The following is a 14647-nucleotide window of genomic DNA, read 5'->3' as shown; positions in this document are numbered from 1 at the left end:
ATATCAACCTACAGAAAAATGAAGCCATACTCTTACCTCACTCCATGCACAAGAATAAACTCAAGGTGGATCACAGACCTTGAGGTAAACCCCCAAAATATTAGGGCCATTAATGAGGGTATTGGGACAAACCTGAGAACCCTGGCACAGGGAATACATAGGCTATCAGAATTAGGGAAAGCCACAAATTGACAAGTGGGATATACTGAAGATAAATCACCTGTTTACATTGAAAGAATTCACCAAGGGAGTAATGAGAGAGTGGGAAAATATCTTTATCAATGACACACAGACAACGGTCTTATTACCAAAATCTACAATACTTTGCAAGCTTATAATAAGAGAAAAACTAACTTCCCACAGATGTGGTGGGCAAAGGACCTGAAAAGAAGTTTCACAGGGGCAGAAATCCAAATGGCCAATAAACATATGAGAAAATGTTCCCAATCATTAGCCATAAGAGAAATGCAAATTAAAACAACTATGAGATACCACCTAACACACTCAAAGATAGCCCAATTCAAAAAATCAGAAAGTGACAAGTGTTGGAGGGGTTGTGGTAAGATAGGAACTCTCATCCACTGCTGGTGGACATGTAGGTATGTACAGCCACTATAAAAATTGATTTGGCGATATCTAAAACATATGGAAATTGAGCTACCATATGACCTAGCAATCCCCCTACTGGGCATATACCCAGAAGAGGCAAGAAACAAACCACGGCCAGACATATGCACTCCAATGTTCATTGTGGCACAGTTCACAATTGCAAGGAGTTGGAAACAATCTAAATTTCCATCAACAGAAGAATGGATTAAAAAAACTGTGGTACATACACACAATGGAGTACTATGCATCATCACGAGAAAGCAGTGACGAACACATAAAGCATATTGTTGCATCAGAAGAACTGGAGGAAATTATGCTAAGTGAAGTAAGCCATGCACAAAAGGACAAGATCAACATGATTCCGCTGAGGTAAACCTAAAAAATGCAAAAGGGGCATAGGGGAAAAGGTACTGTATACAAATATTCCTGGAGTGAGGTCCAGGTAGTATGGAAGAGGCCAGACCAAATCCAGGGGTACATATAGTAGCCAACTAAAAAGGAGGAGGAGGGAGATAGAAATGCATAGTGGAGGCACAGGGCACTAACCCACCCAAGGGGAGGTATTGTTTATATCTCCACAGGGAAAGAGGGACCAGACTTCAACCTGGTGTTCCGAGATGTGAATGTAGCATGCTGGCCTGGAGCAGGGAGCCAGTAGAGGGGTCTGAGGGGCCGGCTCCAATCCCAACTACATGGACAACTGCCTCTTCCCCAAGAAGAATTTATTTTAGAGGATAGCACTGAAGCTGCATCTCAGGGAGAGGGACATTTCTGATCAGAGCACACAGGAGCAAATGTAGGGGGAGGAAGAGAGAGTGGGGCACAACTTGGTCCACAAAGCCTGGAGGACAATATCCCCTCAGAACAGCCAATGTACTAAGTGGACCGTATGTCTAACCACACTATGAGACATGACGTCCCTCAGTGACCCATGGCCCTACAGGAGACAACACTGGCGACTCAGTGTTGGGACTGACCTTGTCTGACCCCAGCACATGGAAGCAAAACTCTAAGGACTTGTGAAAGAGCAGAGGGGGGAGCAAAACAGGGAAGTCCCAGGGAGTGTCAAGGATAGACGTCAGGGGCCAGAGTATGGCAACCCATCAGACTCGACTGGAGGACACTCCTAGAGGTCAAAAAAACAGACCTTGAATTATTTACAGGTTTTTCTTTTCATTTTAATTTTTGGTCATTGTTTTTTTTGTTGTCATTGTTGTGTTTTCTTTTGTTGCTTCGTCTTTCTTTTTGTGTGTGCATATTATTATCTCAGCAGGTCTATTCAGATAAGATAGGCTGGATGAACAGTCTTGAGGAGAAAACAACAGGATCGATGGTTCCGCGGGGACATGGGTGAGGGGGAGGTGGGGGAAAAGAGGTGGTGTTGACCAACCCATGGACAAGGGAACAACAAGTGTTCCAAAATTAGTGGCAAGGAGGGTGTGAGGGGCCTGATAGGGATTGATCAAGGGCAATGTAACCGAGAGAAATTATTGAAACCCAAATGAACGTTGAGCATGATAGTGGGACAAGAGGAAAGTATCAGGAAATAGAGGAAAGAAATAGGAGGCAAAGGACATTTATAGGGGGTCTAAATTCAGGCATGTACATATGTAAATATATTTATATATGATGATGGGAAAATATATATATGTGATATATTTATACATTTAGTATTAAGATAGCAGATGGACATTGCACCTCCACTCAAGTACTTCCTCAATGCAAGAATACTTTGTTCTATTAAATTGGCATTCCATAATGCACACCTTCACGGCCCGATCGCTGAAGACAAATGTTTGCACAAGCAAATGTGTTGAAGAAACTGATGGTGCCTGGCTATATCAAAAGATATAGCGTCTGGGGTCTGAAAGGCTTGAAGATAAACAAACAACCATCTAACTGAGAAGCAACAAAGTCCACATGGAAGAAGTACACCAGCCTGTGTGACCATGAGGTGTCATGGGATCGGGTATCAGGCATCAAAAAACAAAAAATCATATCATTGTAAATGAGGGGGAGTGCAGATTGGGTACCCAAAGCCCATCTGTAGGTAACAAGATATCCCCTTACAGAAGAGTCACAGGGAGGAGACGAGCCAGTCAGGTGCAGTGTAGCAACGATGAAACATAACTTTCCTCTAGTTCCTAAATGTTTACTCCCCCGCACTATCATGATCCCAATTCTACCTTGCAAATCCAGTTAGATCAGAGGATGTTCACTCATACAGAGAGGAACCAGAAACACAGGGAATCCAGGACAGATAAATCCCTCAGTACCAGTGGTGAGAGTGGCGATACTGGAGGGAGGAGGGAAGGTGGGGTGGAAAGGGGAAACTGATTATAAGGATCTACATATAACCTCCTCCCTGTGGGACAGACAACAGAAAAGTGGGCGAAGGGATGGAGATGTCGGGCAGTGTAAGACATGACATAATAATAATAATTTATAAAGTATCAAGGGTTCATGATGGTGGGGGGGCAGCAGGGAGGGAGAGGAAAAAATGAGGAGCTGATACCAATGGCTTAATTAGAAAGCAAATGTTTTGAGAATGATGAGGGCAACAAATGAACAATGTGCTTGATGTACAAATGCATGAATGTATGGAATGTGATAAGATATGCATGAGCCCCCCCCAATAAAATGATTTAAAAAAAAGAAAGATAAAATGTTTAAGTTGGTGAGTTTATAGTGATACTGAAGCCCAATAGGATAGGCGCCCAATTCATTTATTTCCTAAAATTAGAAAATGAAGTAGACCATTTAAAAGCAATAAGCAACATGAGGGATACTGGTGGTGGTGTAAGTGTTCTTATTTTAGCTATGTTGATAGATACATGGAACCGACACATGTGTTAAATTGCATAGAACTAAATAAACACACACAACTGAGTATAAGTACAACCGGGGAAATATTAATAAGATTCAAAACTGTATCACTATCACCATCCTGGCTGTAATTCTGTACTACAGTTTTGTAAGACATTACCATTTATATAAAGGACACGTAGAATGTCTTTGTTATTTATTATAACTCCACATGCATCTATAATTATCTCAGACTTAATTTTTAGAAGTGTTGCACCTGCTTTGATGTGTCCAGGGGTTCTTGGTCTCGTGGACTGAAGAAAGGGCTCACAGACCACAAACATCAAGCAGGAAGGAAAGAAAACCACCTGATGAAGCCAGTAGCAGCTCTAGTGATTTGCCACCAAAAGAGTTCTGTCTAGGGTTGTTTGTTTGTTGAATGTGGGATGCTTGGCCTGTCTGTGTCTACAGGTTATGAATGGATTAATCCATGACCTGGTCATTTGTCTCAGGTCCAAACATAAACCCAATCATGCGTTGGCCATGGCTGGAGTCTTGTATAGGAAGTAAGGAGGTAGAGAGTCATCAAAAGGAGTCATGGAGTTGCTGACTTTGGAGTTTAAAATTAGCCTAGGCCGTGGCAATCACCCCTCCAGACATCCTGCCACTCCTGGTGCTTCCCACTGGGCCTCTCTTCCCTCTCTACCTTCGGGCTCTCTAGCTCCTATTCTCAATAGCTTTATTAACAACATATTAACAGTGATATATTCTTGAATAATATTAATTCTTTTGAATGTTTATTACTTATCATGAAAATACATGAATGAAGAGTCCGTATGATTCTATGTTCTTATGCCTTTTAACCATCAGCCATTCAATTCTACCAGTCTACAGATAGAAGTGTCAGGATGAGAAATTCAACATTCCTTACCAATTTAATATACCTTTACTGAAATTATACTGTGTATTTCATAAAATCATTGAATTTGGTTTTTAAAACCCTTTAGAAATAATATTTTAAAGCTAGTTGGTTGTGCCTGATGATAAATATTTCATTATGGGATAGTAATAACTGATAATGTTGTTGATTATCACCAATTATAATCATCACTGATGATGATGTTGTTAGTAATGACTAATGTGTGGTGGTGGTGCTGATGATAATGAGGCTTTTGTAGTAACATACCACAGTGCTAAAATTAGACAGAAGCTTCCCAATCTATGAAATAACTCTCCCAACTAAAGGAAAATTAACACACCTGAAAAACAAAAACATGAGGCACAGGTGGAAACCATGATTCTAACTGCTCCAGTGGTAAAGTCCTCAGCCTCTGGAGTAAACACTTCCCAAGAGAGGTTCTGCGTATAAGATCCCAAGACTCTCAACCTTGGTGACTCATTCTTTAAGATTGTGTCAGCCCCTTTGATTAAGTATAAATTAAAAAAAAAACTTACCAGTGCCATTGAGTGGATTCTGACTCTTAGCAATCTTATAGAGGGTTTCTGAGACTGTAAGTCTTCTCAGGAGCATACAGATTCATCTTTTCTCCTCCTGGCAGCTTGAGTAAGTATAGGACTAAATATAAATATTTTCTGACACTTAGTTCCTGATTGTTGAAACTAAAGAATTCCCTAAAAATTCTAGAAAACAGAGCCCCATTTTTTCCTCAAGGCAGGCAGATAACTGCAGATTTAAAACACTTGTAATTATTTCCCCCTAAACTCTTGTTTCTAGGTAGTCTCTTTACAAACATGCTTCCCTTTATCTTTCAATGTTTTTCTTTTCTTTTATGGTGGAGAGTGTTCTGTGTTCTCATTAACAGCAACCTGAGCATCTGATGACCTGGTAAAACAAGATTTTGCTATGGAATGATGTTCATATAGGCACCACACTGCACTGTGAAGGGTGTCCACTCTGCTCTGCTTTGTAAAGCATTTTGACTTTTGGTAAAGGTGTATTACAAGTGAATTTTCTATGTTTCTTATTGTTTCACAAGGGTCAAATTGGGAAAGAGAGCATATATATTGTTATCTAGAAGAATATTGCTTTTTCCTTTGTAATAAAATAAGTTTCCATTAGCCAATTCTGCCAGTAGTGAAGCTATTTGTGTCAGAGTAGAGCTGTGTGCCACAGAATTTTTAATAGCTAACTTTTTAGAAGCGTATAGCTAAGCATTTCTCCCAAGGTGGCTCAGGATGGACATAAATCACCAACTTTTCAGATAGCAGCTAGGTATGCTGTTCCTACTATGCAAGGACTTCTTTCTTGGTTGTAATAAGTAGAAATAATATTTTAAAATCTTACTAGTTATGATGTCAAATACATCACTGTCAATAATTTAACACAAAGAATTTTTATAATGAATTAGAGATATTCTTGTCTTCACAACAATCCTAAGGGTTTGAAAACCTGTAAGAAAAAAGAATATCATTAATGCCAGAAATCAGGTGAGGAAATGTGTTTTAAGTGATACACAAAAAGTTACATATATAAGAAAATCTAGTAGTATATGTACCACCAATCTTAGTCTGTGGATAGTCAGAAAATGGTGCTTTTGCTGTTGAGTGCCATCAAGTCAGTTCCGATTCATAGGGACTCTGTGTACCTCAGAACAAAATATTGCCCAGTCCTCCCCCATCCTCACGCTTCCTCTAATGTGTGAGCCCATCATCGCCGCCACTGTGTCAAACCATCTTGTCGAGGGCCTTCTTTTTCACAGTCCCTCCACTTTATCAAGCATGATGTTCTTCTCCAGGGACGGGTCTCTCCTGACAACATGTCCACCGTATGAGACAAAGTCTTGCCATCATTGCCTCTCTTAAGAGAGGCCTTCTGGTAGACTTGTTGGTCCTTTGACCAGTCCATGGCACTTTCAATAGTCTTTGCCAACACCATAATACAAGTGCATTGATTCTTCCTTAGTCTCCCTTATTCAGTATGCAACTTTCACATGCATATGAAGCTACTGAAAATACCGTGGCTTAGGTCAAGGGCACTTTAGTTCTCAAAGAAACCTGCTTGCTTTTCAACACTTTAAAGAGGTTTTGTGCAGCAGAGCTACCCAGGGCAATACACTGTTTAATGTCTTGACTGTTGCTTCTATGACCACTAATTGTGGATCCAAATGAAATTCTTGACAACTTCAATCTTTTCTCCATTTATCATTACATGTTACATGTAAGTTATTTTAGGTTAGTTATATTTCCATTTTTATACTAAAAACAAAACAAAACTAATTACCATCAAGTTGGTCCCTGCTCACAATGATCCTATACAACACTGTAGAACTACCTCCTTTGGGTTTCTGAGACTATAACTCCTTATGGGAATAGAAAGCCTCACCTTTCTACCTCAGAGCAGCTAGTACTTTTGTTCAAACCGTGGTTATCAGCCTAATGCATAACTACTCCTTTGTAATTAAAAATGCACCAGAAATTATCAATATCCATCCTCTAATTATTCTCCAAAATTTTAACAAATTTAACTGACTATATAAATAATGTGCTGCACTATGATTTCCACAGCAAAAAAGTTTAACTTTTAATGCTTTGATTTTGTAGAGTATATGTATATTGCATATAATAGAGGGTATATATAATTATATGTAATATAAAATGGTATATATAATAATATATTTTAATATAATAGAGGGTATATAATACAGGGTATATATCTCATGCACATACTGTGACATCAAGTCATAAGGCACACTCAACCATAACAATGCTTCATAGCTATAGGTATGCAGATTTATGACTACCAATCAGAAGTAAAGTAAGAAGATCATGATCAGGAAAATAGATTTAAGTTTGAATTTCAAGTTCATAACACTTAAAAATATGAATTAAAATCCTGCTCTAAATATATTTCTCCCTCATACCCCAATTTAAAAAAAAACATTTTATTAGGGGCTCATACAACTCTTATCACAATCCATACATATGCATACATCATTGTATAAAGCACATCAGTACATTCTTTGCCCTAATCATTTTCAAAGCATTTGCTCTCCACTTAAGCCGTTTGCATCAGGTCCTCTTTCCCCCCTCCCTCCCCGCTCTCCCTTCCCTCATGGGCCCTCGATAATTTGTAGATTACTATTTTGTCATATCTTGCCCTATCCAGCGTCTCCCTTCACCCCCTTCTCTGTTGTCCGTCCCCCAGGGAGGAGGCCACATATAGATCCTTCTAATCAGTTCCCCCTTTCCAAACCACTCACCCTCTACTCTCCCAGTATCACCCCTCACCCCCTGGTTCTGAAGGTATCATCCACCCTGGATTCCCTGTGCCTTCAGCTCCTTTATACGCCAGTGTACAATCTCTCCTCTCTATCCAGACTTGCAAGGTAGAATTTGGATCATCATACCCAAGAATTTTAAGAGGAGCTTGTGAGATTGATCTTTGAAAGAAGTGTATAATTCATAATACATTTTACACAGATTACAAATAATATAAAGAAGCAAATAAAATAGTAGAAATGTATGCTTTTAGATTCTCAGAGACAGAAATATCTGTACATACTATAACCGAGCAATAATAGTTCTTGGTTTCTAGAGAATGTGTCTGTCACTTGAGTGCTTTACCACTAGGGAGATAGAAGTGACATGGTTATGACACTACAATTTTAATATAATAATAATATAATAATTACTGTTTTGTCACTTACTATGGGCAATACTATTTGCCAATATATAAGCTGCACCACTTACCAACTAATTAAGTAAATATTTCTGTTTGTAGAACCTAAGTATTAACACATTTTAAATATTTGAAGTGATTGCAATATGCAGCCAACATTGAGAACCATTACCTTAGGGTCTCAATCCCAAATACTAAGAACAAATTCTAGTGACCTAATAACAACTGAAAGGAGACCTAGTAGCATAGTGGGTTACATGTAGGGCTGATAACCACAAAATCAATAGTTCAAACCCACCAGAGATGAAATTTTCTCATCCATTAAAAATATATAGACTAAGAAACCTAGAGGGACATTTCTATTCTGTCCTATATGATCACTATGAGTCAAAATCAACTTGATGACAGTAAAAGTGAGATTGACAATGCACACTTTAATATGAACAAGTTAAATGAAAGAAATGCATCTAAATATGCATGTTGTTCTTCGGTGCCATGTGACCCTATGCAACCAAACAGTCCACAGTCCTGTGACATCTTGCAATTTTACCTATGCCTGAACCCATTGTTGCAGCCACTGTGTGGATTCATCTCTTTAAGAACTTTCCTCTTGCCTTGGGGGGAGAAGGCAGCAGTAAGCGAACAATGCTATAGACAAGGGAATAACTAGGTGATTAAAACCAACAACAAGGAAGATGTAGAGATCCTGGGGGTGTCGGAGCAGCATCAATCTAGCTGAGAGGAATTACTAAGAGACAGAAGAAGTTCAAGCATGATGGTGGGGCAGGAGGAAGGTAAAAGGAAACAGAGGAAAGTTCTAGGAAGCAAAGCTCTGGATAAAGGTATAAGCATAGGTGTGTACGTATATAAATATATTAATTCATAAAATGGAAGTATTGGCATATGTACATATATTTATATGCCAATACACCAAGGTGGTGGATAGACTGCAGGCCTCTGCTTGTGCAATGCAAGAACAGTTTGTTCTAACAACCTGGCATTTTATGATGCTCAACTTCCCGATGCGATCACTGAAGACAAAATGGGTGCATAAAGAAATGTGAAGAAAGTGAATGGTACCCAGCTATCAAAATATATAGCTTCTGGGTCTTAAGGGCTTGGAGTTAAACAAGCGGCCATCTACAAGAAGCAACAAGCTCACTTGGAAGAAGCACACCAGCCTGTGTGCTCATAAGATGTCCATGGGATCAGTTAATAGAGATCAGAAGACACCAAACAAACAAATGAACAGAGAAAACCATATTGGGGTCTCTGAGCAGAGACCCCAAATCTAATGGGAGATCAAGTTGTCCCAGAACCATTATTATAGTGACCATCCTTTCATAATTGATGGGTTTGACCACCCTCATCACACATTAATTGACAGTAGCTATGTGCACTCATTTCTGGATTATTTATTCTATTCCCTTGATCTATAGACCTATCATTACACAGGTGCCAGTCTGTTTTTATTATTATTGTTACTGTAGCTTTTTAATATGTTCTGAGATTAGGAACTGCGTTCTCCTAATCTATTCTTCCTTTTAAAGTTGCTTTAGCTATTTGAGACTCTGCAATTCTACATAAATTCAAGGATATCCTTTTCCATTTTTATAAAGAAGGTTGTAAAAATGTATAGGATTATTGTATTAAATTTATAGATGGTAGTAGTTAATATTGACATCTGGTCAGCACTAAGCCTCCTATGTCATTACTTGACATGGATGAACCTTGAAAACATTGGACTGAGTGAAATAAGCCAATCACAAAAGGTCAAAATTATTTTTGTATGATCTCACTATGGTTTATCTAGAATAAGCAAACATGCAGTAGTTTAGTAGTGGTTAGCAGAGGTGGAAAACTGGTAGAAAAGGGGAAACATTGTTTAGAACATGTTTCTGATGGTTAAAAAACTGGCAACAGATATTGGTCTTGGTTGTACAACATGATTGATATAATGAGCCTCACTCAGTTGTACACATGAAAATGGAGAATTAAATAATGTTATGATATCTGCATTTTTACAACAATAAACGAAAGAATCTAGGATCCCTAAGCTTGAGGCAGATATTCAAAACCAGCTTTACCAGGAGAATTTCACCCTTTAATCATGCTTCTCTTTCCTCACCTCCCAGACTTCTAACTCCAGGAGAATGGCTGCAGAAAATCACTCTACAGTTACAGAATTCATTCTAGGAGGATTAGCAAATCGACCAGAGTTCCAGATCCCTCTGTTCTTTCTCTTCCTAGGGATCTACATAGTCACCATGGTGGGGAACCTGGGTTTGATCACACTCATTTATCTGAATTCCCAGCTTCACACTCCCATGTACTTTTTTCTCAGAAATTTATCGTTTGCAGATATTTGCTATTCCTCTGTTATTACCCCTAAAATGATAGTGAACTTTGTGTCAGAAAAGAACAGCATATCTTATGTGGGGTGCATGTTACAGCTCTACTTTTTTCTTGTGTTTGTCATTGCTGAATGTTACATGCTGACAGTAATGGCTTATGACCGCTATGTTGCCATCTGCAATCCTTTACTTTATAACATCATCATGTCACATCAAATTTGCTTCCTGCTAGTGGCTGTGGTCTACCTCATGGGGTTCATTGGCTCAACAATAGAGACTGGCCTCATGTTAAATCTGTCGTATTGTGAGATCCTCATCAGTCACTACTTCTGTGACATCCTTCCTTTAATGAAGCTCTCCTGCTCTAGCACCTATGATATTGAGATAACAGTTTTCTTTATTGCTGGATTCAACATCATAGTCACCAGCTTAACGGTGCTTATTTCCTATGCCTTCATCCTTTCCAGTATCCTCCACATCAACAGCAAAGAGGGAAGGTCCAAAGCCTTCAGTACTTGTAGTTACCACCTTACAGCAGTTGGACTGTTTTATGGATCTACTGCATTCATGTACCTAAAACCTTCCACAGCCAGTTCTTTGGCCCAGGAGAATGTGGCCTCCATTTTCTATACCACAGTGATCCCCATGCTCAACCCCCTAATTTATAGCCTACGGAACAAGGAGGTAAAGGCTGCCGTGCAGAGAACACTGAGAAGAAAAGTGTCTTGATGAAAATTTATTAATCTTTCTAAACATTATAAGTAAATTGTAATTAATGCCAGATAAAAATCCAACCACGAATAGGCAGTGATTGTTGCTCTACAAGGTTGCTCTGCAAGGTGAAGTTCTTTTCTTTCTCTCTTCCTTCCTACCCCCTCTCATGTCTTACTATCTGTAACCAGTTATGGTCATGTTTTCTTTCATTTAGGATCTATTCTCTCCAAAAGGAGACCTTTGTCAAACATTCAATAACTTATAGTTTAACATAAAATTTAAATTTTCCAGATTGTGTTTGAGATTCATTCATTGCCCTATTAAATTTATAGATAAAATATTACTCAAACCACTTGTAATGTTTTTCACTTGGGAGTACACAAAGAAGTGAAAATTGAACTTAAAAGTCACCAAGACTGTGGGGCCGGATCCAATCCCAACTATATGTACCCTCCCCACCCCAACCCTTAGAAAATGCACTTCAAAGGACAGCACTGGGGCTATAGCTTGGGGAAGGGAGCACATCTGATTAGAGCACACAGGAGAAACAAAAAGGGATGGAGAGGGAGGGGAGGACATCCTGGCCTACCAAGTCCTGAGGACGATGCTCCTGCTCAGAGAAGACAACACACAGAGGATCATAGGGCCGGTTCTATCGCAAGACACGAGGTCCCTCACTAAACCATAGCACTGCGAGGGACAATACTGGAGACACAATGCAGGAATTGTGCACAATCTGACCCCATCACGCCGGGGCGAAATTCTAAGGGCATGCCACAGAGCAGCAAGGAGACAATGTGATGAAATCCCTGCGGAATACCAAAAGTAGACTTTGGAGACAGAGTGTGGCACCCCATCAGACTCGACTGGAAAACACTCATAAAGGCCAACAAGCAGACCATGAACTATTTATAGGCTTTTCCATTTTTGTCAGTGGCTTTTTTGTGTGTTTTTTTTTTGTTATTGTTTTGTTGGTCTTGACTTCCTTTGTTGTTTTATTTGGCTTTGCCGGGGTTTTGTGCTTATTAATGCATCTGCACCTCTATCTAGATAAGATAAGTGGAATAAATAATTCAGAAATGAAAAGCACGGGACCCATGCTTCCAGGGGGATATGGGAGAAGGGAAGGTTAGAGAAAGAAAGGGGGTAGGGAACCAGCCCATGGACAAGGGAACAACAAACGAACTAAAATCAATGGAGAGAAAGTTGTAGGATGCCTAGTGGAGCTTAATCAAGGGCTATGTAGAAGCAAGGAATTACTAAACGTGAATGAAAGCCAAACATTATGGAGGGACAGAGGAAAGTAAAAGGACATAGAAGAAAGAACCAGGAGGCAAAGGACATTTATAGAGGTCTAAATACAGGCATGTACATATTTAAATATATATATAATTAGAGGGGTATAGAAGTATGTACACATATCTATATGTTAAGAATTAAGGTTGAAGATGGACATTGGGCCTCAACTCAAGTACTCCCTCAACACAAGAACACTTTGTTCTGACAATCCTGGAATCTGTGGTGCTCACCTACCCAACATGATCGCTGAAGACAAAATGGGTGCATAAGTAAATGTGGTGAAGAAAGCTAATGGTGCCTGGCTGTCAAAAGATATAGTGTCTGGGGTCTTAAAGACTTGAATATAAACAAGCAACCATACAGCTCAGAAGGAACAAAGTCCACATGGAAGAAGCACACCAGCCTGGGTGATCATGAGGTGTCGATGGGATCAGGTACCAGGCATCTAAGACCCAGAACAAAAATCATACCCAAGGTGAAGGTGGGGGCGCATGGAGTGGAGACCCAATGCCCATCTGTTGAAAATTGGACATCCCCCTGCAGAGGGGTCACAAGGAAGATATGAGCCATTCAAGGTACAGAATAGCACCAATGAAACACACAACTTTCCTTTAGTTCTTTGGTGTTTCCTTTCCCCAACTATCATGACCTCAATTCTACCTTACAAGTCGGATTAGATCAGAACATGCACAAGAGCCTGCAATATAGCGAATCCATGATAGATACCCACTCCCCAACACGGCCAACAATGAGAGTATAAATACCAGGAGGACTGGGGAGGGTGGGGGGAGAAATGGGGAATCAATCACAAATATCAACCTATAACACCCTCTCAGGGGGATGAACAACAGAGAAGTGGGTGAGGGGAGATGGATGACAATATAAGATATGAAAATAATAATCTATAACTTATCAAGGGTTCATGAGGGAGGGCAGGTGGGGAAGAAGGGGAAGAAATGGGGAGCTGATATCAGTGGCTCAAGTGTGAGGATAATTCTTTGAAAATGATGGCAGCATATGCGCAAATGTGCTTGACACACTGGATGAATATATGGATTGTGATAAGAGATGTAAGAGCCCCCAATAAAAGTATAAAAATTTTAAAAATTCACGAAGAATTGATACACAGACAGTCCCATTCTCATCTAGATTTCTCCCTCTCTGTTCTTTTACATCTCTCTATTGCACCTCAAGAACTGCTGCCTGATTCCTTTATTTAACTGTCGTAACACTAGTGGCTATTATTTTTAAATGCTTACTCTAAACAAGGCAACTGTTCTAAGTACTTAACATGCACTGTTTCAATCACACCTTACAAGTAGGTACTTTCTTGACACATTTACCAGATATGGAAGCTTGACTTAGTAACTTACTCAAGTTCACATAGTTGATAAACAAACAACAGTGGGATTCAAACTCAAGGACAGACAACCCCAGATCCTAAAGTCTCATCCTCTTCACTTTAGGTTTACAGTCTCGTTAGACTGCCCATTGATCCTGGCCTAATTGTGCTCTTCCATTATGAAATACCATCCAAAATCATTTATTAAACCTACTCTTATTATCATCTGGTCCAACTTCTCTCTCATTATAGACTTCTTTCTTTGATTTGACTAGGGATAAAATATGTCAGTTTTCCAAATCAACCTTGTTTGCTTTACACTTTCCTAGTTTCATCACTAAAAACCCCGTGACCTGGGAAACCTCTCAGTCCTAGGCAAAAAAGGACAGGAGTCCATCCTTGATTACTCATTGCTTCAAAATATTGCCTGCTCAAATAACTGACACATCTACAACCCTCACCCAGTAAATACAATTTCCATGAGATAAAGTATCTTTCCCTACTGTTTATAACAATATTAAGGATACATTTCAACCTACACAGTGCAAACAATGTATCCTATTGAAGCTTATAGCTATTTGGGGCACAATAATATATCAATTAGTGGTTTATTTTAGTAGACATAAATAGCTCTGTTTATGATGAAAAGAATTCATTACAAGGAATTACACGCTTACAATTTGGGAGTTATAAAGTGATGCGGAAGCTGCACATTACCTGCAATCAGGGAAAAAATGTCTTACATTCATTTAACGGGTAAATTAACAACAGAATAATGGTATGAGCACCCAGCCTAGAATTTGAGAACTTTTCAGAAATACAACACTTTGGGTCCCAACCCAGACCTGCTGAACTACTGAATTGGGGAAGGTAATCTGTGTTTTA

The 14647-nt window shown here is 39.4% G+C and overlaps 1 protein-coding gene across 1 annotated transcript; it reads left to right on the top strand.

Moving 5' to 3' along the window:
- The first annotated feature begins 10146 nt into the window (after positions 1-10146).
- Positions 10147-11136, top strand: LOC142422543 (olfactory receptor 8A1). Its single transcript, XM_075527907.1, has one exon. It carries the CDS (start codon positions 10207-10209, stop codon positions 11134-11136), a length of 930 nt encoding a protein of 309 aa, XP_075384022.1. The 5' UTR covers positions 10147-10206.
- Positions 11137-14647: the final 3511 nt, after the last annotated feature.

Source organism: Tenrec ecaudatus, chromosome 12 (genome assembly GCF_050624435.1).
Source record: "Tenrec ecaudatus isolate mTenEca1 chromosome 12, mTenEca1.hap1, whole genome shotgun sequence".
In the NCBI taxonomy this organism is placed as follows: Eukaryota; Metazoa; Chordata; class Mammalia; order Afrosoricida; family Tenrecidae; genus Tenrec; species Tenrec ecaudatus.
This window is presented reverse-complemented; position numbering and strand designations above follow the sequence as displayed.

What these genes read in the sequence shown, in the direction of transcription:
- LOC142422543 (XM_075527907.1), top strand. Translation starts at nt 10,207, where the DNA reads ATGGCTGCAGAAAATCACTCTACAGTTACAGAATTCATTCTAGGAGGA.